Below are 23,449 nucleotides of genomic sequence, written 5' to 3'. Positions count from 1 at the left end.
CATTTAAGGTAAAAAAACAAAAAAATGAAACATTTCCACTCCAAGATTTGTTCTCTTCGAACTGGTGGTCGTCAGCCACCAGCAGCACAATCGCTCCTCCAAACCTTGAAGAATCACGATCATTCATCATGGACAACAACAACCAGAAGAGGAGACAATTCCTCCCAGCAACAACATGGATCGATCATGATGATCAATGGATCCTCATTATTGACTCATTCTCTCCTCATGAACGATCATCATCATTCCTTTCATCACGATCCAATGACTCTTCAATGTCGTTTCTTTTCCACAAGTCAATCCTCCTGTTCATCCTCTTGGAAAGATCAGAAAGAAACAATCTTCCGAGATGAGAATTTTGATCATCATCACCACCACCACGATTCTCAAAAGATTCATTTAGGAAGAAAAACACTCGCATTGTCACTCGTTGGCATTGGTGTTGGAATTTGTGCGTTTGTTGTGATGAATGATGATGATCAAGATGGACGTCATTCCTCGTTATTGTCTGTTCAGGATTCAGCTGCAACCACTCTCACACCTCGTACCAGTCATGGGATTGTGAATGAACATCATGGGAGTGGAAAGAAGAAGTTGGTGGTGTTAGGTAAGTCAAATAATATGAAAACTTTGGTTTTGGATCAACAACTTGTTGTTGTGAAAATCATAACATGGAATGATCAATTCCTTTAATATTGATTGTAAATATGGTGCTATTAATATCAATATTTAAACACTGTAACCATGTCCATCAATATATGGTTTCAAATCTTGACAGGCAGTGGATGGGGAAGTGTATCCTTGATTAGTGACATTGACCTTAATCTTTACGACGTCTATGTCGTTTCTCCTCGGAATTACTTTTTATTCACACCCATGCTACCTTCCGCATTGGTCGGCACTGTTTCCTTGCAATCGATTATTGAACCCATTCGTCGCGTGTTGGAACGAAAACGTAAAAAACAACTCAATGCCAATGGAATGATTGAATATTACGAAGCAGAATGTTATGATGTCGATCCCGTGTCACAAACTGTCAAATGTAAAGACATGTCCAATTTTGTTGTCGAACATGCTCATCATGGAGCCAATGAATTTGAATTGAAATATGACAAATTAGTGATTGCTGTGGGAGCTCAACCCAATAGTTTTGGAGTGAAGGGAGTTGAAGAATTTTCTGTTCCAATGAAACAACCTGAACATGCTCAAGTATTGAGAGAACGATTGTTGGATGCATTGGAATCTGCTTGTTTACCTCATTTGACAGAAGAGGAGAGAAGAAATGCATTGAAGATTGTTGTGGTGGGAGGAGGACCAACAGGAATTGAAACAGGTATGTGCGTGTGTGTGAAAATGTGAGTGATTTTTTGACATTAGTTTGTGATTGGATCATTTGAATGTTTGGTAATTTACATGTGTTGGTATTGACATGTCAAAAAAATGATTGTCATCTTGTTGGAATTTCACAAACCATGTTTTCAACATTCAACTCTCATGGCCGACTCATTATATAGCTGGTTATTTGGTGGATTTCATCAAACAAGACGTGAACAAATTATTTCCCAAAGATATTGTAGACAAGATTCAGATTGTCATGATTCACAGTTCTGATCACATTCTCAACATGTATGATACCAAAATTGTTGAATTAGCTGAAAAACAATTCAAGCTTAATCATGTGGATGTGAGAACGAATGCACGAGTCATTGAAGTGAGAGAAAAGGATTTACTTGTTGCCAATAAGGTTGATGAAATAACAAAATCAGAACCTTATTCACTTCCTTTTAGTGTTTGTATTTGGACTACTGGTGTTTCACAAGTGCCACTTGTCAAAACCATTGTTGACAAATTTCCAGCTCAAAAGAATGAAAAGTCACTTGTCATTGATGGATACCTGCAAGTGATTGGTTTGAAAAATGTCTATGCCATCGGTGATTGCAGCAAAATTCAACAACCTCAACTCATCAAGAAATATGAATCCTTCTACGAAGAAGCAGACACTAATCATGATGGAATTTTAACCTTCGAAGAATTAGAAGCTCTCATCAAAAAGAAAGAAAAAGAATATCCACATTTTGTGATTATTAATCAAAAATTGAAAAATCTTTTTGAAAAGGCAGACATCAATCACGATGGAGTGTTAAGTAAGGAAGAATTTAAAGCATTATTGGAACATATTGATAATGAATATTATTCTCCATTGCCTTTGACTGCTCAAGTGGCATCACGTCAAGGCAAATATTTGGCTGATTGCTTAAATCAAATCGAGGAAAAAAAAGAAGACAACAACACAACACTTCCACCATTCATGTACAAACATTTGGGATATTTTGCATATATTGGAAGTAATCACGCTGTGGCAGATTTAGGTGCTATGAAAATGGGTGGTTTCACCACTTGGTGGCTTTATAGAGCTGCTTATTTCTCAAAACAAGTTTCTTGGAAGAATCGATATTGTTTGGCTTCAGATTGGATTCGAACAACACTTTTTGGAAGAGATGTCAGTCGATTTTAATTGGTATGAATTTTATTAATCCAATTCATTGAAATTTGAAATTTGACAGTCTGATAAAAATTATAAATGTCAGCATCTATTAATCCAGATTCATCACTCTCATATTAAACTGGGTCATTTTCTCGGTCGCTCCAAAACGACAAACTAATGTTTAAGAATATTGGCAATAAATGGATGGAAAAAGGCATCAAAACAGTCTCCAGAAACCAAAATTAATTTCGAGCATTCTCGAGCTGGTGTGGTTGGAATTATTCCTTCTTTTACATTGTTGGCAGTGTTGCCAGAGACTTTTTTCTTGTGAAAATAATGACATAAACTTCATAGTCTGAAATTTTCAATAATGCATCCTTATAATATTCCTCCCAATTGTTTGGGTTCTAATGTTCTTGATTGTGAATCATCATTCAAAAACTTATTTTGTGTCACAAATAATTTTTTTTGCCATCCGAAGTAAATGCTGGCAAAAAACCATCAATTCCTTTTTCATTCTTTTTTGCCTTCGTGACTATATTATTGGTTATTTGGTTTGTTGATATTGATTTATCAGTTTCATTATATCTGAAATAAGTTGCATCAATCTTAGCTCTTAATTTCTTTTCGAGAGAATTGATGGCATATGTGCTCCTTGAAAAAGATCACCTACAGAAAAAGTAGATATAGCCTTATTTGGTTTCAATTTGAGAATATAGTTCAGTTTGCAGGTAATTGTTTTCAAACATAGCTCTTCGAATTTTTCCCAATCCGGTTTTGTTGAAGTAAAAATAAAGTGGTTGAATAAGCTTTTTGGAATTTTCTCATTTGATTCTGAAAGTTTATCAATAGCAAGAAGTGGTATTCCGAAATGTACACCACTTTCACAACATTGCTGTAAATATTGCTTATTTTTTTGTCTAATGGCATTGTTGTATTGTTTTTAATTTCTTTGGCTTCTCTAACTGCCCATTCTAAATGTCTAGGCACAACACCAATGATACTCCAAAACATCTTATATTGTGGTGTATAGAAATCTGTCAATTCTTGCTCTTTCATAATAGCTTCGACATCCTCTTGTCACAATGATGGTAATGGGACAGTTGTTATTTGGTAGCCAGTTGGTTCAAATCTGATATCGGATTCCAATAACGTTCCTGAGAATGATGGAAATAAAATCAATCCATGTTTTTTCTGATGAAGAAATAATACTGCAATCTCTTTCAACATCATTTTGCAAAACAAATCCATTTGTAAAGTTGAAGTAAATGATCGAAGAATTCTTAAAAATATGTTGTGGTTCGGCCTTCGAAAGAATTTTGACATATATATATTTGTCTGGAATGTAATTTGAGGCTACCAATTGCAGTTCTAAAGTTATACTTAACTGTGTTTCAATTATCCAAATTACTTACGTTTCATCTTCTCAAAATCGAACAACGGCACTTCTACCTTGTTGTTTTCTATCAATTCTTCCTTTATCCAATTCTTCACCTTAGTTCTTGGAGGTGTCGTTTAATGTTTTGTTGGCATTTGTTCACTCTTTGATTTGATTATTGGGTGAGTGTTCATGAGTTGTCATTATCGGTTGCTTGGGTTGACTTATCGGCTTGGAATGTGTTGGTTCGGAATTATCTTTCGGAAGTAAGGTTGGTTTACTTGGGCGCTTTGCTGTCACTTTCGATTCCGAGATATTTTTAGGCTTATCAGGTGGAGTAGGAGGGGTTATGCCTAATAGGTCTAGTAATTTTTGAAGATTGTTCTCGAGAGTTTCAAATTGTTGCTCATGTCTTGCTAAGGCGTTCACAAGCTCGGCCACGTCGTTCGCGATTCAGACATTTTTTTGTCCCGTCTTCCTTCAAAAAATGTCCAACCTTTTTCGAAAGGATTTGAACTTCCCTCCCCAATTAGAGGAAACCGTTAGGGATTTTACTCGGGAGGTCCTTTTAAATCAACCTTCAAATATTTCTCAATTCGGATATGAGTATTTCATGAAGGTGGCTCAAAAGGAAGATGAAGAGAAGATGAACCAACAACCACAATCAGATGATGATGGTAAAGAACAGTTCTTGAATAAAATATTTAGTGATAATAATGATGATGATGAAGTTCAACACACAGTAAATATTGATGATCGATGCTATTCCAATAATAAGGAAATTCCCACTCAGGATGAGAACGAGGAAGAAGAAGATGCAGAGAATGAAGAAGAGGATTATGTTGATCCCTTTGATCCCGATCACTTTTATCATAATTACTTCATTAATTATAATATGAGGCACTCCATATATTGGTGGATTTCAAAACCCATTGCCATCATTTACCAAAGAAACACTGGGGAATACTTTTGTGCATGCGGGATTGGTGATTGTCATGGATTTGAAGTGCCTTATTATCAACGTAACGCAAGACCTGCCTATTTGTTAGTGTTTTTGGAAGGAGCTAATGTCTTTCTTAGAGGTTCCTTTTGTTTGATCAAATTGGGAAAGTTGGGAATGGTGTTAGATGAGAAGAGAATTGTACCCTTAAAGATTAAGCGACAGCGAACTGCGGATGAAGAGGAAGAATACGAGGAAGCAAACGAAGAAGAAGAGGAGGAAACAGAGGAAGAGAGTGTTGGGGAGAGAGAAAAGAGTAATGAGACATCTTCCAGTCTGCAGTCCAAGATGTCATCTTTTGATATTATTGATTACAATTCCTATGTGATTATGATAGATCGTACTGATGACCAGTTAAGGTTTATAATGCTGTATGGTAATGCGGAATCCTATTACCTTCTCTTTGCATTGAATAAGGATGATGTTGAAAAATCTGTTGTGCTTCAATTGCATGTTCAGTATGATAAATATGTGGAATGGAACTCAGGTAGTTTTGGAAATTTCCTAATCCACAGTCCAACTAGAAACCAAAAAATTCAATTGTTAACGTACAATTTAACATATGTAACAGTTTCTATTAATGATTATGATGAGATTGAGGTGGAAAAGGAGGCACCTCTTGTTATGGATAGCAAATATTCTTATACTCATGACATTTTGGAAATGAGAACGGAAAGTCACAATGAAACCTACTTGGTTCATTTTGGGGGAGGTATTAAGGATATTTCCAGAATAACAGTCCAAGATGGTGATACAATCAACATAGAACAAGTCGATTTTACAAATTTTGATCAATACTTCCATTCTTTTGATTGGTCTTGCCCATGTCAATTAACAACAACAAAATATTTGATCCTTGCCTATGCAAAGACTGACATTAACCCTTCAAAAACCAAATGCCTTCAAGAATTGCTGAAGGACAATCATACAGCTTGGTTTGTATTCGACACAACTTGTAAAAAAAGTAGAAAGAGTGTATCCTTTAGATTACCAGAGAAAATCTGAAAATGACCCCAACCTCCATACTTTTGATGGCACTGTTTTGACAGAAGAATCCGTATTTGAAGGTTTTCTTGACGGGGATTTGTCTCATCATTACTTGAAAGAAGAACCTTCCAATACCTGTGATATTATTCTTCCTGATGACTTTGAATTACATCCCGGGAGCTTTAAAAATCACCTTGCAAGTTTCAAACCCTTCTTCCATAATCCAGACATTTTTCAGGTTATTCTGTTCCTTGGAAGAATGCACAAGCGACATTTTGGCCTTATGCTGTCTTTTTATTTTAAATTGAAAGAAGAAGCTCACCCTCATATAAAAAGGACAGATTTTTTGGATATCTCGATCAAAGTAAAAAACTGACACTCTAAACAAGAGATTCAAAAATTGTGAACAGAAAATGAATTCTTGCCACAACAAACACTAATCATCCTCAATGTTTTATTCATTCATTTTCAAGCAATGAATTCAAGAAGTAACATTACTGAAATGAAATTTGGATTATTCTAAAGGTGTAGAATTAGGGAGTTACAGAATCATCATTCAAGAACTTTAGTCGCCTATAAAGGAGAATCTATTCAAATTTGGGTGAACAAAAAAATTCTTCTGAGGGTTAGAGAAGGTTCCGATATCATGTTGATCCTTCTCTCTTCCCCAACCATTCATACATCAATTTGAGTCGTTCCCTTACAACACGCACAAATGATTCTCACCTACGTATTGACCTACACAGTCTTGCAAAAGAAGTTTCCCAAACAATTTAAAGAACGCTTTCCACTTTCATTAAAAAAAATATGCAGCCCAACTCTCGACAGCAGATCGAGGCTCAGTATGGCATCAACTTTCACGTTCCTGATCGATATCAGGATTTGAATGTCATTGGAAAAGGTGAGTCGACTCATGATACATGTAATAAATCATCTCATGATCCCAACAACAATTAAATTTAATTGCGATCATTGTAATTGACTCTTGGATGATAATTTACGGAAATATTTTCATTCCGATCCTTGATGATATGACTAAATTTTCGATCAACATTGATGGATCACTCCGGATGAATATGTTAATCAACAACACGATGTGCAACAAACTATTACATCACTGCAACAACAAATACAATATTATACATTTCTCGTGAATGGGATTCACGTAATTTCACACATATTGGTGTCAACAACAACAACATCGGGACACGCGAATGGCTCCACAAATACAACATCATCACGATCGACAACAATAATAATGGATTTTGATCTTTTCAATATCACACGTTTCTTCATTGTATGGCAATTTATAAATGTGGTGTTGGCCTTTTTCATCACTCCACCATCATCATCACAATATGTGCGTTTGTTCATCATAACTTCAACAGGGTCCTATGGCATTGTTTGTAGCGCCCTGGATACACAAACCAATACCAAGGTTGCCATCAAGAAAGTCATTCGATGTTTTGATCATCACATCTTTGCTGTTCGTTTGTTGCGTGAAGTGAAAATTCTTGGCTTTCTCAAACATCCGAATGTCATTGATTTGAAACATGTTCAATTGCCCTTTCCCGACAAGGATACCTACACTGAACTCTACATGTATACAGATTTGATGGATACCGATTTGAAAACTATTATTCAATCTCCACAAGAATTAACCAACGACCATATACAATTCTTCATGTATCAAATACTGAAAGCTGTAAATTACATCCACAGTGGAAATGTCATTCATAGAGATTTAGTAAGTAGATCCGAAATATCGTGTACAATGGTGACTTGAGCTGATGATGTTAATGGCGACTTGCTTTGATATGATAATATTACCATATCGGATTTTTCTAACAAATGACACATGACGGATCTATATCGTCACGAATATTGTCCTATTCGATAAAATATTCATAATTTCACACAAACTATGACATAAAAACAATTTAACTGCCAATTAACATCATGTCACTTCAAAACACTATCACAACATGATCTAATATATTTCAACATCAACCTTTAATTTTACAACAAAACCATGCACCAGAAACCAAGCAATATATTGATCAACAGCGATTGTAATATAAAAATATGCGATCTTGGACTAGCTCGTGGATACAACGACGGAACCAATCCTCTCAATGGTAATAATGGATCCTCACAATCCTCCGATTCAATGTTAAAAGGAGTTTTCAAAGGACAACAAAAAGCAAAACCAAAACTCACAGAATACGTTGTAACTAGATGGTATAGAGCTCCAGAGCTACTTCTTCAATCTTTAACATATGGAAAGGAAGTGGACCTGTGGAGTGTGGGATGTATATTTGCTGAACTCTTAGGACGAGAACCTCTATTTAGAGGAACATCATCATACGATCAAATTGTTAAAATATTCGATGTGATTGGAACACCCAAAGAAAAGAAAGATTTTGATGGAATTGAGCTATCGGATGCTAGTTATAATATTCTTCAGCAAATTAAGGTGAAATCAAAATTAGATTTTGCACAATTATATCCAAATGCCACATCTGAGGCCATTGATTTGCTAGAAAAATTACTCTGCTTTTCACCAAAACAAAGAATCTCTGCCTATGAAGCATTAGAACATCCATACTTTGAAGATATTCACACATTTAATGAATGTGATTTTGCAACATCAACATTTGACTACAGTTTTGAAAATGAAGCCACAAGTATTCCTGTGATTCGACACATGCTCTATGATGAAATTGTGAAAAATTATGATCACTCCAGTGACCGTGAAGAATTAATGACCTTCTATGAACTTCAAACAGCAATGAAACCTCCAGTTTCAACAGCAGTTCAACAACAACAGGCCAACGCTGCCTACTATCAACAGCAACAGCAACAACATCAACACCACCACAATCAATCACATCATCCTAATCAACTCGAAGATGATTTTGAGAGTGACGATGACGATGGAGACGAAGAAGAAATCGATGACATGGACTATCTTGGAGGTGGTAAGAAAGGAACCACCAATCAACTACACCCTAGTAGCAATAATTATGGTGAGGATAGCGTTCTCACATCCGATAACGATTACATGGAAGAATCTGATAACGATTTTCCTTAACTAAGGAATATCTTTTTTCGCACAATTTGTTGTGATGCAGAGCCGAATGAAACAATAAACCTTAATTTATTTTCACGTATGCCTCAAGCATAGTGTGAGTTTATGTTCAAGCATGCCACGGTAATGGTTTTAAATCATCTTCTAATAAGGTAATGACAAAGACGGCAAGTGGAAAATGCACAAGATATAAGGATCTTAGTAGTTCGTACGGTCAACTGAAGAGCGAGAGAGCACTTCATTCACCATCTTACTCTCCTGACGATCGAAATCAACACTTCCCAATTGCTCCAGATATTCTTTCATTTTCGTGGAAGGAATGGACAATCTGTTCTGGAAACCTATTTTAGACATGTTATTGCAGCTATTGCTTAGATCCTTTTCTGTTAATAACATTGAATTTTGTGATGATGCATCAGAATTGTTGTGCTGATGGTGGACAATATTATTGGAACCGCTCGTTCCACCACCACTTACGGTCTTTCCCATTACAGTTTGAATAAGAGAATATGGCACATTATTGTGCTTATAGAAAAGTTCAGGATAATTAAGTGCATCTTGCAAACTAATATCAAAATATGTCTCTACCGCATAAGAACTGTCCTTGTTTTTCAGGTTGGTGACACGTTCTGGTGGGGAAATGGTACCCGATGATGAATTTGAGATGAATGTTCTCACCCGTGGAACAACAAGATAATGCTCAAACAAAGCTTTCACTTCGTGGTATCCCTTTTCTAACTCGGCATGTAACACTCGGTCCTTATTGGTGCTTGATGCTGATGGAGCTTGTGAATGAATCATGAGAGAATGAAGCTTGACACCTCTTTCACACAATAATAAAAATCTGAAGCATCTCTCGTTCAATCTCTCAACCAAATCGCTTTGTGCTGTGTTGTACTTTTTCCAGTTTTCTCTGTACTCCTTGTTAAGGAAGGCCTCAACTACTTTCTTTGGGCCTTCACCAACTCGTGCTTGTACACTACCTTGTAAAATCAGTTTGGAGGTTTGATAATGTATGTGGTGTAATGTTCATTTCATTCAAATATGGAATGTTGCCCAAGGAACTAGTGATATTTAAATTAATTACCATATTGTTACCAACTGTTGAGCGACGTTTGTGCTGTGTCGAGTTGTTGCTCGTAAGATTTGATGAATTACTAGCTCCGCTTGTGGATGATGACGACGTATTCACCACAGAATGATTAAATAAATTTGCCAATACATTGTAGTGTGAGACATCTCCAACAGCTCCTGAAAGAATTAAATTCATTGCTCCTTCCAATTTCTTCACCTGTGTATCAATCATTTCTATGGAATTTTCGATAGGTGATAATGTGAAAACTTTTTCTTCCACTACTTTTACCCTGGTTGTGACGTTGGGAAAATATTCTTCTGTGGTAATGACAATCTTTTTCTTCTCTGTTTGTGTGATGTCTGCATTTTTCGATTTGCTGACCGAGTATTCATAGAAAAATTGATTGATATTCATGTTACGTTCAAATTCTGTCTCTCGAGGAATGAAAAATGTCAAAGATAGAGTTCTATCATACAGAAATCTTTCCAACTCTTGAAATGCATTGCTATTCGATAAGCTGCTAGTCATGCCACTATTTGAAGAAGAAGTCGATGATGCCTCACCTGACGAGGAGGGCTTGGATAAATTTAGTTTGGGAATTGTAACTTTTGAAGGTGACAATGCTCTATCAGAGGGAGAACTGTTGGTAGGTGAAGTTGGTGTCATTGGAGAAATTGTTGACTTTTTAGATTGATCATTGAAGTTAAGTAAGGATAGTTCTATTTTTGGATTGGAGCTAGATCGAGATCTTGGACTCAAGCTGTCACTGAGTATTGTTGGAAGCTTGGAAGTGCTTGAGGTATGCATTGGTTTTTTGCCCATGACTTTTCTTTCCAATCCACCTCTCCAACTTGGTGCACTGTTCACTCCAAACGAAGAGCTATTGATTCGGTTCAGATCATCGAATTTTCTCTTTAGAACTTTCATTTGTTCTACTGTTGGCAAGAACGGCTTGACATGGTTAATTTGAATGATTTTCTTATTTTCTCCAGACATGGAAGACAAATCATCTTCAGATTCTACTTTGAAATTTTTATAAAAGAAATGCATAATAATTATAAAAAAGGGAATTCACCGTTAACAATCCACAAAAAAAATACTAATGTCACATACCATTGGTAATTCCTTCTTCTTCCTTTGAAACTACCTCAATATCTTTTCCATATATTTCAATCATCTTATTCTTCATTTTGTAAAGCTTGAATAGTTTTGGCATTTTGTAAATGAATACTTGTCCATTAAGCTCTCCAAATGCTCGTCCAATAAATTTCACACGATAGTAAAAGCTATAAACTCGTGTGTCTGTCTCTGTTGTGTCAACTTTCATGGTTAAAGAGCTCAAAGAAGAAAACGACGATAATCTCGCAAGCAAGCTTGAAGCATCGTTTGATTCAGAAGCAGAGCTGTTATTTCTTGGAGAGCTCGGAACAGAAGTTGTGATTCCAGTGGCACTTGCAGAAGCTTGGAATGAGGCACATTTCTTATAGAGCTGGGTAAGTCTTTCATAAATTGCATGAAGTTGACCATAGTTTGCATATTTTGATTCAAATATTGGAATGAGCATCTTGTACAATAAAATACAATGCTCATAGCACTCAGATAACTCCAAACAATCAATAGCTCTCAAAATATACTTCACAATAGAATGATCGGACATGTAATCCAACTGAGTGTTGGCTCCTCCGAGGAGTGTTTGAGTCTGAAAACCTGTTTGATTCGATTTAAATTCATTCAACATTGGAGAAATACTATAAAATTGTGAAAGAGGTAAAATATCCAACAATGAAACATCATGCTTTGAATTAAATCTTTGGTTGGCATGATCTAAATAATCAAAAACAAGTGATAATATTCTCAAATAACAATGAGCAGACTCTTCATATTGGTTAAGACTCTTGTGATAAGAAGCCAATTGTTCAAGCCAAGCCAATCTCAGTTCGGGAAGCTTTGAATAATTCTCTGAAATTCTGTAAAGTAATTCTTCAGTCTTGAAAGGGTCATACGTAAAACTTTCTTCCATAGAACTTTGTTTTCTCTTGATCATTGTGGCTCGAATAGCCATGGTATCTTGAACTAAATTCAACAATTTTCTTGACAGTTCAGCAAGAAATTCATGAAAATGTTCATAAATCTCAAGAACTTTTTGTCCATGTTTCTTTTGGTCTGCCTTTGTTTCAATCTTCTTGAAGAAAACCATTGCATTATGGAACCTCTCTCCTTTTTGTTTCGACAAGTCCATGATTGAAGCTTGCTGTGATGGTTGCTCTTGTTTTTTATCCGTTCCAATTTTGTCAAGTGGAAGACTTGGATTTTCCAAATCGTCTTGGCCTTTTAGTTTTCCATACTTGTTTCGTATCTTGAAGAATTTTGATCCAGGTGCGGCCTCATCTTTCAGAGCAAAGTAAGGCAACATTTTGATACATTCTTCAATGAAACGAAGAGCATCCGAAACTTGAGAGTCGTCGAATGAATCAACCGCATCATTTGTCAAAATATTTTGTAAGCTGCTAATATTGGTATATGTTTGAAGTCTTCTTGAAAGTGCAAGTGTTGTCATGATTTGAGGAATTGTCATACCTTTGTTTTCCTCAAAACAGAAACGTATCCACAAGTAAAAACAAGCAGAAGCATGCTTTCTAATAGATCCTAATTTTGAATGGCTAAGTCTAAGAAGTTCCTCTGCAACGAGAAGGCCATATTCAGATTGTGGATGATAGAAAACGGAAGTAAATGGATGTTGACAAAGTGCATGTCGCATGTACATGAGTACTGATACAGTAAGAGTCTCGCTGAGATTTGAACGTAAAAAGTTGAGAACAGTTCTTACAATATTCTCGACAAGAGGAGGTAAACGTTTAGGATCAATACTTCCCTTTGGAAGTGAATTTTCAATATAACCACTATTGTCTTCCATAAACTTTAAAAACATTTGGAAAATAATTGTACCCATTTCATGCGAGATATGTCTTTCCATATTAATTTTTCTCTCAATAAAATCTGACTTGGAAACATGCATGACTAAAGAATTAGCAGAATTAGACTTGGAATCATCCATTTGAATTTCGCTTCCTTGTCCATCCAAGCTGATTTTGGCTGAATTTTTAGTCTGGGATCGTGTCAAACCTGCTTTCCAAATGCTGCTTGAACTGCTGTGAGCTGTTGTTAATGTTGGATTTGTTTGTTTGGTGTTTCCAGTACTGGAAGAAGAACTCTGGCTCATTGTTGTTTGCTTGGAAAAAACTCTCTCATAAAAATGATATAATGGTGTGTATCCATTGTACTCAAAGCTTTGTAAGCACATTTGGAAGGTCATCAACAGTTTTGAGCCAAAATGAATGGTATTTTCTGCATTGTAGTCTGTCTCTTCAGGATTCATTTTCCATAGAGCTCTCAGTATTTTCTCATCACAGTTTGTGATTGTTTGTATGAATATTGAGAGGAACATACGTTTTTCAGTTTTTGTTGCCTCAAATTCTTCAAGTAATTGCTTTTCCTTTGAAGCCAATAGTTGTTTGAGAGTGATTAATTGAACTTCGAGATGAGGAAGCTTTTTTTCTGGCTCCTTCTTGGATTTGTAAGCTTGTTTAGCAGACTCTGCAATACTAAGTTTGTCTCTCTCCACTTGGGCAATTTTTCTTTTCAACTCTTCAATAGCAAGAGTAATCTTCTTCTGATTGGAATCAGCATTTTTCTTCCATTCGGGTAAAAGATCAATCATGTGTTTAGCAAACAACTCTAGTAAAAATTGAGAAGTGAAAATTCGAACCCGCAATTCTGAAAGTTTTTCAGGCTTTGTAATTGGATGAGATTCTTCTGAATGCTGCATGGTGGTGCACTCTCTACTCACTTTCTCCACATACTCCTTGAACAGAATAATTGCTTTCATTCGCTGATCCTTATCCTCATTCAAATAAACACACCTGATAAAGTATTCTGCAAATGATGAAAAAACAAAGTGGTGAATGTCTCGAAAACTTTGAATACTTTTGAAGCTGTCACGCAAAATTATTGATTCAATAAATGGAATAGAAGGTGGCAATGAAAGCTCAAAAGCAGGAAAATGAAGTAACAATTCACTCAGCATTATGAGTTGAAGCTCTGCAGCCAAATTAGACAATTCTCTTGCTCGTTTGTTATCTGCGGAAGGGGTCATAGTTTCATTATTTTTAACCTTGAAAAGAGATGGGAAGTATCCAATTGATTCAACAAAGCGTAAAAAGAATTGTAAAATATCTTGCTTTGCCAACAGCTTGTATACATTATGCTCTCCATCAAGAGGTTGCGATTGCAATACAGAACTGCCAATATCTGATCCAAATATTGAAACCAAGTGAGCATAGAAAGTCGAAAAATTCTTCAAAAATATTCTCAAGGTACCGTGTTTTTCAGTCTTGCCATATGCCAACTTCTCGGCAACTTCAAGAACCATCACTGTAAACTGTTCAATAGAAGACATCATTATTTTGGATAATAAATGAGAATTGTCAAAATTCGATTCTAACATTGAATTTGGAACGGGCATATCGATCATGGAACATGTCATTGCTTTCAAAAAAAGACCAAACAAAATTTGGTTATTTCTAATGAATAATTCCTCAAAAATATTGCCTTTTGTACCGAGTCTGGTATTCTCAACTCTGATACTCTCAACAAATGAAAGTAAAAGCTTGATGGCCACATTTTTTTCCTTTTCAGCATAGAGTCTGAAATGATATTTCTGGAAAATAGTAAGTACTGTTGCGGTGTATGCGGAGTGTTGATTGTACTTCTCAATAAAGAATAAAATAATTTTCCAAAGTTCTGCTGCATAATTCTTGTTCAGATCGAACGAGTCAATAATCCATTCTAAACACGTGTTAATGATCATGGGTAGATATAAATTGTGCATTTCAAACCATATAGTGTTCATTACTACTTGCTTCTCATACTCATAGGTTTGAACTAGTGTTTTGTACGCGTCAGATATTTCTTCTAGGGGTGGAATGCCACCATTGTTAACCAATCTAAAAAATTTTAACAAGAATAAATTGATCACATTCGAGGTCGAATAGGGAAATGAGAGAGCAATATTTGGGAAAATAAAGCTGTATGGCATAATTCTTACTTTGAAAGTTCCAGATGACTTGATATGTGACAAGGAAGGATCAATAACTTCATCACAAAGACGTAAGTAGTTGGAGTTTGGAATGTGCAACACATTGAAAACCTGCAATTCAAAATCTCCATTAATTAAATCTTTAAGAATAACCTTCTTCTTGTCGATAGAGGTGGTTACTTTTTTGTAGATTTTCAAAAAAGCAATTCCGAATAGTGTTTTTGACTGTATCACACTCGAGTCTGTATCTCCTTTCTTTCCCTGTTGAACTGACTCCTTGTGTTGTACATTGTAAAATTTGAACACTAAATGTTGTCTGCTATCTTCACCTTCGGAAGGATAATAGCAGGGTACAGCACATTTAATCTCACCACTAAATTCAGGTTTTTCAGCCTTCAAAGAAACCGAGACACATTCTCCCTCGTGGGTACGGCTACTTGGATTATCACCAGAAAATGGCTTGGAAAATATGTTTCTACTTCTTTGTTCCATGGTATTGAATGAGAAACTGGTATCATTGTCATAGAGTGATATTGTGAGATAAACATTGTCATGTTTGGCAGAAAATTTAGAAAATGAACCACTGAGAGGGTATATAAAGAGATCATTTCTCAAATTGAAATGTCTGAAAGTAGTTTCTGGCATAGTATCAGAGGAATAAAATTGTTCCATTTCTGTCACAGGAAGATCTGTCTGTAAAGGTTCCTTTGTATCAAGATCTTTTTGTTGTCTCTTTGATTTTTTATCAGCACCATGTTCAATAGTTGTGGGCTCTTTTTGAAGTACCAGCAAGTTATTCTCTGGAAGGTATTTTCTTTGCACATATTGATATTGCTTTTCTTTTCCGTAGAGAGATCTTGTAGCAGTATTAACTTTGTTAGGTGTTATCAATGAAACTTTGAACGAGAACTGACTTGGAATGTTACGAAGTATTGTTTTTGACAATTGCTTAACAATGTCTTTGGAGTTGTTGAGAACTGCCTTTTCTACCTGATTTGTGTTTGATGGAAGCAAGGTCAAGTTTTGCGAAAATCCCGTTTCAGTCGTAGAAAGCTCAACTAGATTTGAGGATTGATTCAAATTGTTGGCAAAATAAACCTCGAACAGCTTTTCATCATTCACGTCACCCACCACTTTTGCAGGTACATTATAAATATTCTTCACAAGAAATTGATTTGACAGTCCCTCATAGTCCACATACAGACTTGGAAATTGCAATGCTGGCAAGGATGAAAGCATGGAATCCAGCTCGACAATAGACCAAGCAAATGGAGCATAGACGTCTTTCAATGATTCAAAAAAGCTTGGTTTTACAGCTCGAATGGCCTTCATTTCCTTCAATTCATTGACATTGGTAATCTTGTCTCCTGGTCTTATCGCCTGCTTTCCTTTAATATAAAGATCATCAAAATGTTTTGTGTAATTCCCTCTAAAGTTTCTGAAAAGTCGCAACAACACATAGACTTTCTCCTTTGGCTTTTGACCAACATAATTAGGCAGATTTTGAGGACTCAAATAAAACAATGCCTTTTTGCTATTCACACCTGATGCGAGAGAAAATGTGAACGTCTCGCTATATCGCTTGATTCCAGATACGGCAGATGTATGTGTGCCATCAGGAGGTTTGGTCTCATACAGTGTAATAGAGCCATAAAATTTCTCTAAACCAGCACCATTCAAATATTCCTCAATAAAGTCGAGCTTAAATTTGTCAATCTCAATAACCAATTTTGCTCTATTGTCAATATCTGGTTTCATCACTTCAAAGCTTTGTAAGAGTAAATCAGTAGAGCCATCTTTTAGGCATTCACTAGAGCTGAACAAGAAGGGAAACATTTTTGTTTTAAGCTCTTGCGTATTCAGTAACTCATCCGTTAAAAATTCTAGAATGCAATGTTCCTTCTTCCAAGTTTTATACTCATTGACATTAACATTTTTTCTGGAGGCGCTCGTTTCGTCACTGGATTCTCTCAGAAATTCCTTTAAATTGTCAATTTTTGTGGAGAGGAATCCGTGAGGAATTTCGTGCGCTAAAGCTGGATTGAAGCTTGTAATGTATTCACGCTCTTCATCATCAGAATCACTGGATTCATAAGTAGATCCCTTACTTGAATGCGTATCGTCATTAGGAGAGTTTGTAAATGCATCAGAACCCTTTCTTCTAAACATTGGTTCATTGTTTAGTGAAGGGCTCGGTAAAGGTGTTAGAGAGAGTGGAGACAGAGATGGAGGTGGTGACAAAGCTCTTTGCTTATCTCCATCAAGTTGATAAGGTTTCAAGGTTGCAATTCCAGAGTTGGATCTACTCCGTGGTCTCTCTTTTTCTTTTGGGAATATATAGTCAGTCAAATGTGCGCTCAAAGGTATGATACTTTTTGGATCATTATGATAACGAATGTCTCTTGATAATAAAGTTTCCTCGAGCATTCTCCACTTATTTTCCTCCACAATATGTTTCTTAGACTGGAGAAGAAATAGCCTTTTCATTGTGCTCTTAGAGAGATGAAATTGTTTTTTCGAATTGGATAAAAGTACTTGAAAATTTGATTCGAATTTGTCACGAATCGTGTTTCTTGCATGAAGTGGCAATTCTGCAACTTCGTTTTCATAGAGGTGTGATAAAAGAGGAATCTTTGCATGTTTTTGTTGTGTAAATCCGTAAAGAGATTGATCATTTCCGGTTGTTTCCAAATAATTGAGTGGCATGAATACATTGGGCAATCCATGTATGGAAAATGTTGTTGATGATGATTTTGACTCGTTGGAAGATAAAAACTCTCCAAATGAAGAAAGAAAAGTTTCAGCATAACCATTCATAGAAATTGTAGAGTTATTTTCCAACGATTGAACCTGAAATATTTCTTCAATATTGAGAGGGGTTGGTGATGAGGAATTTTCCTCTTGTGTACTTGCGTCATCTGAAAATGATGCATCTAAATGATGAGAATCCTTGAAATGACTCATTGCATTAGGGTCCAACGTCAATCGGTGAGCTAATCGAAAACTATGTGCCTGAGGTGTTGACCGATTGGAGTCAAATGAGGCTGTTGTGCTGAATGACTGATCATGCTGATGGTGGTGTTGAGGTGAATGATGATCCTCTGAACCATTATGATGTAAGATATTACTTTGTAAACTTCCTAAACTTCCCAAGCCAACAATTCCTAAACTTCCATACTTGTCGAAAGAAGAAGAGGGTTGAGAAGATCCTACAGAAGATGCAAAATCAAAAGTTTTCCGAGCTGCATTGGAACTTCTCGGATGAGGAGGTGGTTCCAACAACAACTCATCCTCCTCCTCCTCCTCCTCCTCCTCATTCAGTATCAATAAACTTTTGACTCGGTCATCCTGGCTCGGTTGTGTTGAATGATGAGTGATCGAATTCGTTCCTTTCTGAGGAGATGATCCAAGCAAGATGCTACAATCATTTCCGATATCATTATTACTTTTCAAAACATGATGATCTTCTCCATCTTCTTCTTCCGAAGAAACTCTAGATGGATAATTGACAAGAGGTGAAGAAGAAGTATTTTTTTGTAGCGTTTGGCTCTTGGATGGAGAATGCGAAGAAGAGGGCAATTGTGGTGATGATGATGATGGATGAAGAGAAAGCTGCTGGTTTGGAATGAGAGAGGAGGAATTGGTCAAGGTGGTGGCAGTTGATGAGGATGCTGAGCTCAGATCACCACCCTGGTGAGAGTCATTACTCAGATTACTATTTTTGCGAAAGGGAATGTCAAGATGATTGCTGGTTGTGGAGTATGTTGGAACATTTGTAATGGTAATATTTGGAGAAGTATTCACATTAGTGGAGGAAATGTTGTTGGATGTTGTGGTGGTATGAGTTTGTGATGTTGTGGTGGTTGTGGTTGGAGAAGATATCTCATTGTTCTGTAGAGGACTGTGATTGTTTCCCAAGCTTGGTGAACGATTGGACGAGGTGGTTCCCGATGATGAAGATCCTCCGCTAGATGATGACACTTTTGAAAAGAAGCTCTTGAGACGAAGTTGAAAAGTGCTGCTCTTTGACTTTTCATTGTTATTGGATGATTGACTCATTTTTTTGAGAAGTTGACAGGCGTGACATGCTTGATGTTTTTTCCATATTTCGGGCCGTCTGGATGATGAATGCGAACGAACGTATCCAAGTTTTGATTACGAAGTGGGAAGGGTGCGAATTTATTTACATTTAGAATGTTATGTACATTTGTCACAAAATTACTCTATTATTGTTGGGTTGAGGGAGATGGTGGTTTGGTGGTGTCATCATCAAAATCAGACTGCTCATGGAAGTAATAACATTCGTGACCGAAAGGGCAGTTGACTCCGAATCTACAGCGAATAGTTTTGAGTTTCTTTTTGGTTTGTTCATCGAGCTTTGATTTGTTTTTAAGGTGAAGATTGCGACACTTGTCTCCAAAACGACATTCACCCTTTTTAAAGAATTGGCAGATTTGTTGTTGTTGCGGAGGAGGTTGATGTGGTACCTGAGAAGAGTTTGAAACATGGGAGATATTATTTACAGAGGTGCCACTGTGTGAATGGGATGTAGCGGATGACATGGCTACGTTATTCGATGGATATTGCACCATGTGGGGGTATTGATATGCATTGGTTGTTTTGTTGAGTTGTTGTTGTTGCTCATTCATGTTTATGACAAAACCGTTTTGATTGAAATGGTTTTCATGAGGTAAATGAGAAGAAAAAGCATGCACGGCTCCATTCGTTGGCTGTTGAATGGGAGGCGCTGTTGTTGAAACTCCAAAATTTGGTGCATTGTCAAACATGTTTGGAGTGAGCGAGTGAAGGAAAGTGCAATTATCTCCATATTTACAACCTTCTGCTGAGAAGAAGTATTTACAAGGTTTTTTGCCTTGTAATGAGTGGAAATTAGTGAGAGAATCATCATCTTCAATAACAGACTCAATCAAATCATAATCGATCATCATGGATGATGATTTTTTGGTTCCTTGCTGGTGGTTAGTGTCATGCTGCTGTAAAGGTGGTGGCTGTTGTTGGAAGAGTTGGAATCCAATACTACTTTGGAATGAATTCAAAACAGTTGGGCACGACATGGACATGAATCGACGTGAGGATGGAGAGGATGGTTGCGGCGACAAGTTTAGATTGTTGTTGGAAAGAGGTGATTGTTGGTAATGAGGATGAAGAGCCGAGTGATGATTCTGTTGGCCACCAACGTTGTTGAAGGAGAGAGGTTCTTCGACATCATCAGACAACACCTTTCCAACCACAGACCTTACGAACATGTTCACATTGATTCCGTCATCGTGACTGTGATGAGAACGATGTTGGTGATGATGCTGATTACCCACCTTGGGAGAATGAGTACTAAGCAAAGACATGGAATCAAGGTTTGCAACCCTCTCTTCTCTCTCCATCATTTTGTTGAAACTGTTCGAGCCAACAACACTTGCACTACTACGAGAGGGAATTTCAAGATCTACTGGCAGAGTGGAAGGAGGAGGTCCAAACAAACTCGAGTTGAAGGTTGAAGCGGTGGATCTTCCTCCTCTCGTTGGAGAATTCATGAGAGAAATGTCATCCTCCATGGAGGATGAGTAGTCAAAGGATGATCCTGCTATGCTTTTGTTGCTGGTACGGTTGCCGAATTGGTGATGATTCGAGTTGGAAAGAAGAGAACCATGTTGATGACTCTGGTCCTGTGGCAACATGATGTGGCCTGACCAATTCATGTTCATGTGGTTGGGATTGTTCATGCTGTGACTCTTCGTGTGGTGATGTTGACAGCCGTTAGGTTGTGGGGAGGTCGAACAAATGACACCGTTATTATTAGTATGATTGCTGAAACCAACCACATAGTTTGGAGGACTCATTCCCATCCATGTTGCTGCCGTGCTCGTGCTCAACAAAGAGGAGTTGGTACTGTTCACGCTGTTATAACTTCCAATACTGCTGCTGATATCGGAAGCGTTTGAATAACTTGATGAAAGCAAGCCACTGCCACTATCAGACATGTAGGATGATGAACCGATGGTTCTCTCAGGATTGTTATGATCAAAACTTCCATCGTGATGATGGTGATGATCCTTTCTGAACGGAATGTTCATAACGATGATAAAGATGATGAGTTTTTAAAATTAAAAAATCGGAATATGCAATGATGCTGAGATTGAAAAAACATGAGATCTCAACAAACAGCAGTTGATGAGCGCTGCCCTAAATCTCTCTTAGGATGCAAAAAGCCAATAAAGACGAGAGATGATAGTGCTCCTGAACGAAGTCTGAATGATGACTCTGTGTTCAGAATTTGTTCAGTTTTCAATTTTTTTTTCTAAAAAACATCACAATATTAAATTGCCACACCGTCGTCCTTCGCAATTTGAGAGATTTGGGAAGAAAACATCCCTTGCATTTGAGAGCTGTTTCCGTGGCAACGACCAGACCATGTTGCGTTGAAACTCCAAAATCTCATGGAAATGTTTCAAAACATTTGGGATGGACCAATCCCAGCCAGCCAAAATTTGGGATAGTTCAGGTTATTTGGCCTTCCAAAAAGCACTCTTCATAGAGTGTACAAGTTCTTCTTTAAGGAACATTATACCGAGAACAAAAAATGGCAGATTATGCTCCATTGCTTAGAGTATTAACTGCACAAACTGAAAATCCGACCACAAACGAAGGAAGGGAAGTTGTGACAATGCATGGGGATGGTTATGAAGACGTTTGATGTTTTTCTATAAAAAACTTTTTATTCTTTTGGAGTTAAGTATTAGTTGCTTCGTACAACATCGGGTTGGAGTCTTTATCGACATGATGGAGATTAAAGCAAGTTGATTTGTGAAGTGGATATGGAGCTACAGACTCGCAAAATTCACTGTTGCGAAAGATCGGTGGGAGAGTTGAATTTGGTGAGATAAGATAAATAATGAGCATGATTGAGTAGATGTCTGAATGGGCTACATGTTGGCTAGTGACATGAAGTGCTGTCTGGATGTTGAGCGAATCAACTTTTGGGTTTGGGTTTGGGTTTGGGTTTGGGTTTGGGTTTGGGTTTGGGTTTGGGTTTGGGTTTGGGTTTGGGTTTGGGTTTGGGTTTGGGTTTGGGTTTGGGTTTGGGTTTGGGTTTGGGTTTGGGTTTGGGTTTGGGTTTGGGTTTGGGTTTGGGTTTTGGGTTTGGGTTTGGGTTTTGGGTTTGGGTTTGGGTTTGGGTTTGGGTTTGGGTTTGGGTTTGGGTTTGGGTTTGGGTTTGGGTTTGGGTTTGGGTTTGGGTTTGGGTTTGGGTTTGGGTTTGGGTTTGGGTTTGGGTTTGGGTTTGGGTTTGGGTTTGGGTTTGGGTTTGGGTTTGGGTTTGGGTTTGGGTTTGGGTTTGGGTTTGGGTTTGGGTTTGGGTTTGGGTTTGGGTTTGGGTTTGGGTTTGGGTTTGGGTTTGGGTTTGGGTTTGGGTTTGGGTTTGGGTTTGGGTTTGGGTTTGGGTTTGGGTTTGGGTTTGGGTTTGGGTTTGGGTTTGGGTTTGGGTTTGGGTTTGGGTTTGGGTTTGGGTTTGGGTTTGGGTTTGGGTTTGGGTTTGGGTTTGGGTTTGGGTTTGGGTTTGGGTTTGGGTTTGGGTTTGGGTTTGGGTTTGGGTTTGGGTTTGGGTTTGGGTTTGGGTTTGGGTTTGGGTTTGGGTTTGGGTTTGGGTTTGGGTTTGGGTTTGGGTTTGGGTTTGGGTTTGGGTTTGGGTTTGGGTTTGGGTTTGGGTTTGGGTTTGGGTTTGGGTTTGGGTTTGGGTTTGGGTTTGGGTTTGGGTTTGGGTTTGGGTTTGGGTTTGGGTTTGGGTTTGGGTTTGGGTTTGGGTTTGGGTTTGGGTTTGGGTTTGGGTTTGGGTTTGGGTTTGGGTTTGGGTTTGGGTTTGGGTTTGGGTTTGGGTTTGGGTTTGGGTTTGGGTTTGGGTTTGGGTTTGGGTTTGGGTTTGGGTTTGGGTTTGGGTTTGGGTTTGGGTTTGGGTTTGGGTTTGGGTTTGGGTTTGGGTTTGGGTTTGGGTTTGGGTTTGGGTTTGGGTTTGGGTTTGGGTTTGGGTTTGGGTTTGGGTTTGGGTTTGGGTTTGGGTTTGGGTTTGGGTTTGGGTTTGGGTTTGGGTTTGGGTTTGGGTTTGGGTTTGGGTTTGGGTTTGGGTTTTGGGTTTGGGTTTGGGTTTGGGTTTGGGTTTGGGTTTGGGTTTGGGTTTGGGTTTGGGTTTGGGTTTGGGTTTGGGGTTTGGGTTTGGGTTTGGGTTTGGGTTTGGGTTTGGGTTTGGGTTTGGGTTTGGGTTTGGGTTTGGGTTTGGGTTTGGGTTTGGGTTTGGGCTTGGGTTTGGGTTTGGGCTTGGGTTTGCTTGGGG

At 37.7% G+C, this 23,449-nt stretch overlaps 5 protein-coding genes and 1 pseudogene across 6 annotated transcripts; 4 read left to right on the top strand and 2 right to left on the bottom strand.

Annotated features, from left to right (window-relative positions):
* Positions 1-24: 24 nt before the first annotated feature.
* Positions 25-2,515, top strand: FDP41_004693 (uncharacterized protein; the record flags this gene model as incomplete). The annotated part of the gene is made up of 3 exons (XM_044708134.1): positions 25-607; positions 779-1,333; positions 1,515-2,515. 3 exons carry the CDS (start codon positions 25-27, stop codon positions 2,513-2,515), a joined length of 2,139 nt encoding a protein of 712 aa, XP_044560730.1.
* Positions 2,516-4,350: 1,835 nt separating this feature from the next.
* Positions 4,351-5,868, top strand: FDP41_004692 (uncharacterized protein; the record flags this gene model as incomplete). Its single annotated transcript, XM_044708133.1, has 1 exon — positions 4,351-5,868. One exon carries the CDS (start codon positions 4,351-4,353, stop codon positions 5,866-5,868), a length of 1,518 nt encoding a protein of 505 aa, XP_044560729.1.
* A 789-nt stretch (positions 5,869-6,657) lies between these two features.
* On the top strand, positions 6,658-8,944 carry FDP41_004691 (uncharacterized protein; the record flags this gene model as incomplete). Its single annotated transcript, XM_044708132.1, has 3 exons — positions 6,658-6,751; positions 7,239-7,597; positions 7,892-8,944. The coding sequence occupies 3 exons, from the start codon at positions 6,658-6,660 to the stop codon at positions 8,942-8,944; spliced, it is 1,506 nt and encodes a 501-aa protein (XP_044560728.1).
* Positions 8,945-9,139: 195 nt separating this feature from the next.
* FDP41_004690 (uncharacterized protein) lies at positions 9,140-19,170 on the bottom strand (the record flags this gene model as incomplete). The annotated part of the gene is made up of 3 exons (XM_044708131.1): positions 9,140-9,924; positions 10,100-11,038; positions 11,130-19,170. The coding sequence occupies 3 exons, from the start codon at positions 19,168-19,170 to the stop codon at positions 9,140-9,142; spliced, it is 9,765 nt and encodes a 3,254-aa protein (XP_044560727.1).
* Positions 19,171-19,337: 167 nt separating this feature from the next.
* Positions 19,338-21,200, bottom strand: FDP41_004689 (uncharacterized protein; the record flags this gene model as incomplete). The annotated part of the gene is made up of 1 exon (XM_044708129.1): positions 19,338-21,200. One exon carries the CDS (start codon positions 21,198-21,200, stop codon positions 19,338-19,340), a length of 1,863 nt encoding a protein of 620 aa, XP_044560726.1.
* An 884-nt stretch (positions 21,201-22,084) lies between these two features.
* On the top strand, positions 22,085-23,449 carry FDP41_004688 (annotated as a pseudogene). Its single transcript has one exon — positions 22,085-23,250. A coding segment is annotated over exon 1 (1,166 nt).

The sequence above is a fragment of the Naegleria fowleri genome, assembly GCF_008403515.1.
Source record: "Naegleria fowleri strain ATCC 30894 chromosome Unknown tig41, whole genome shotgun sequence".
NCBI classification, from domain to species: Eukaryota; Heterolobosea; class Eutetramitea; order Acrasida; family Naegleriidae; genus Naegleria; species Naegleria fowleri.
This window is presented reverse-complemented; position numbering and strand designations above follow the sequence as displayed.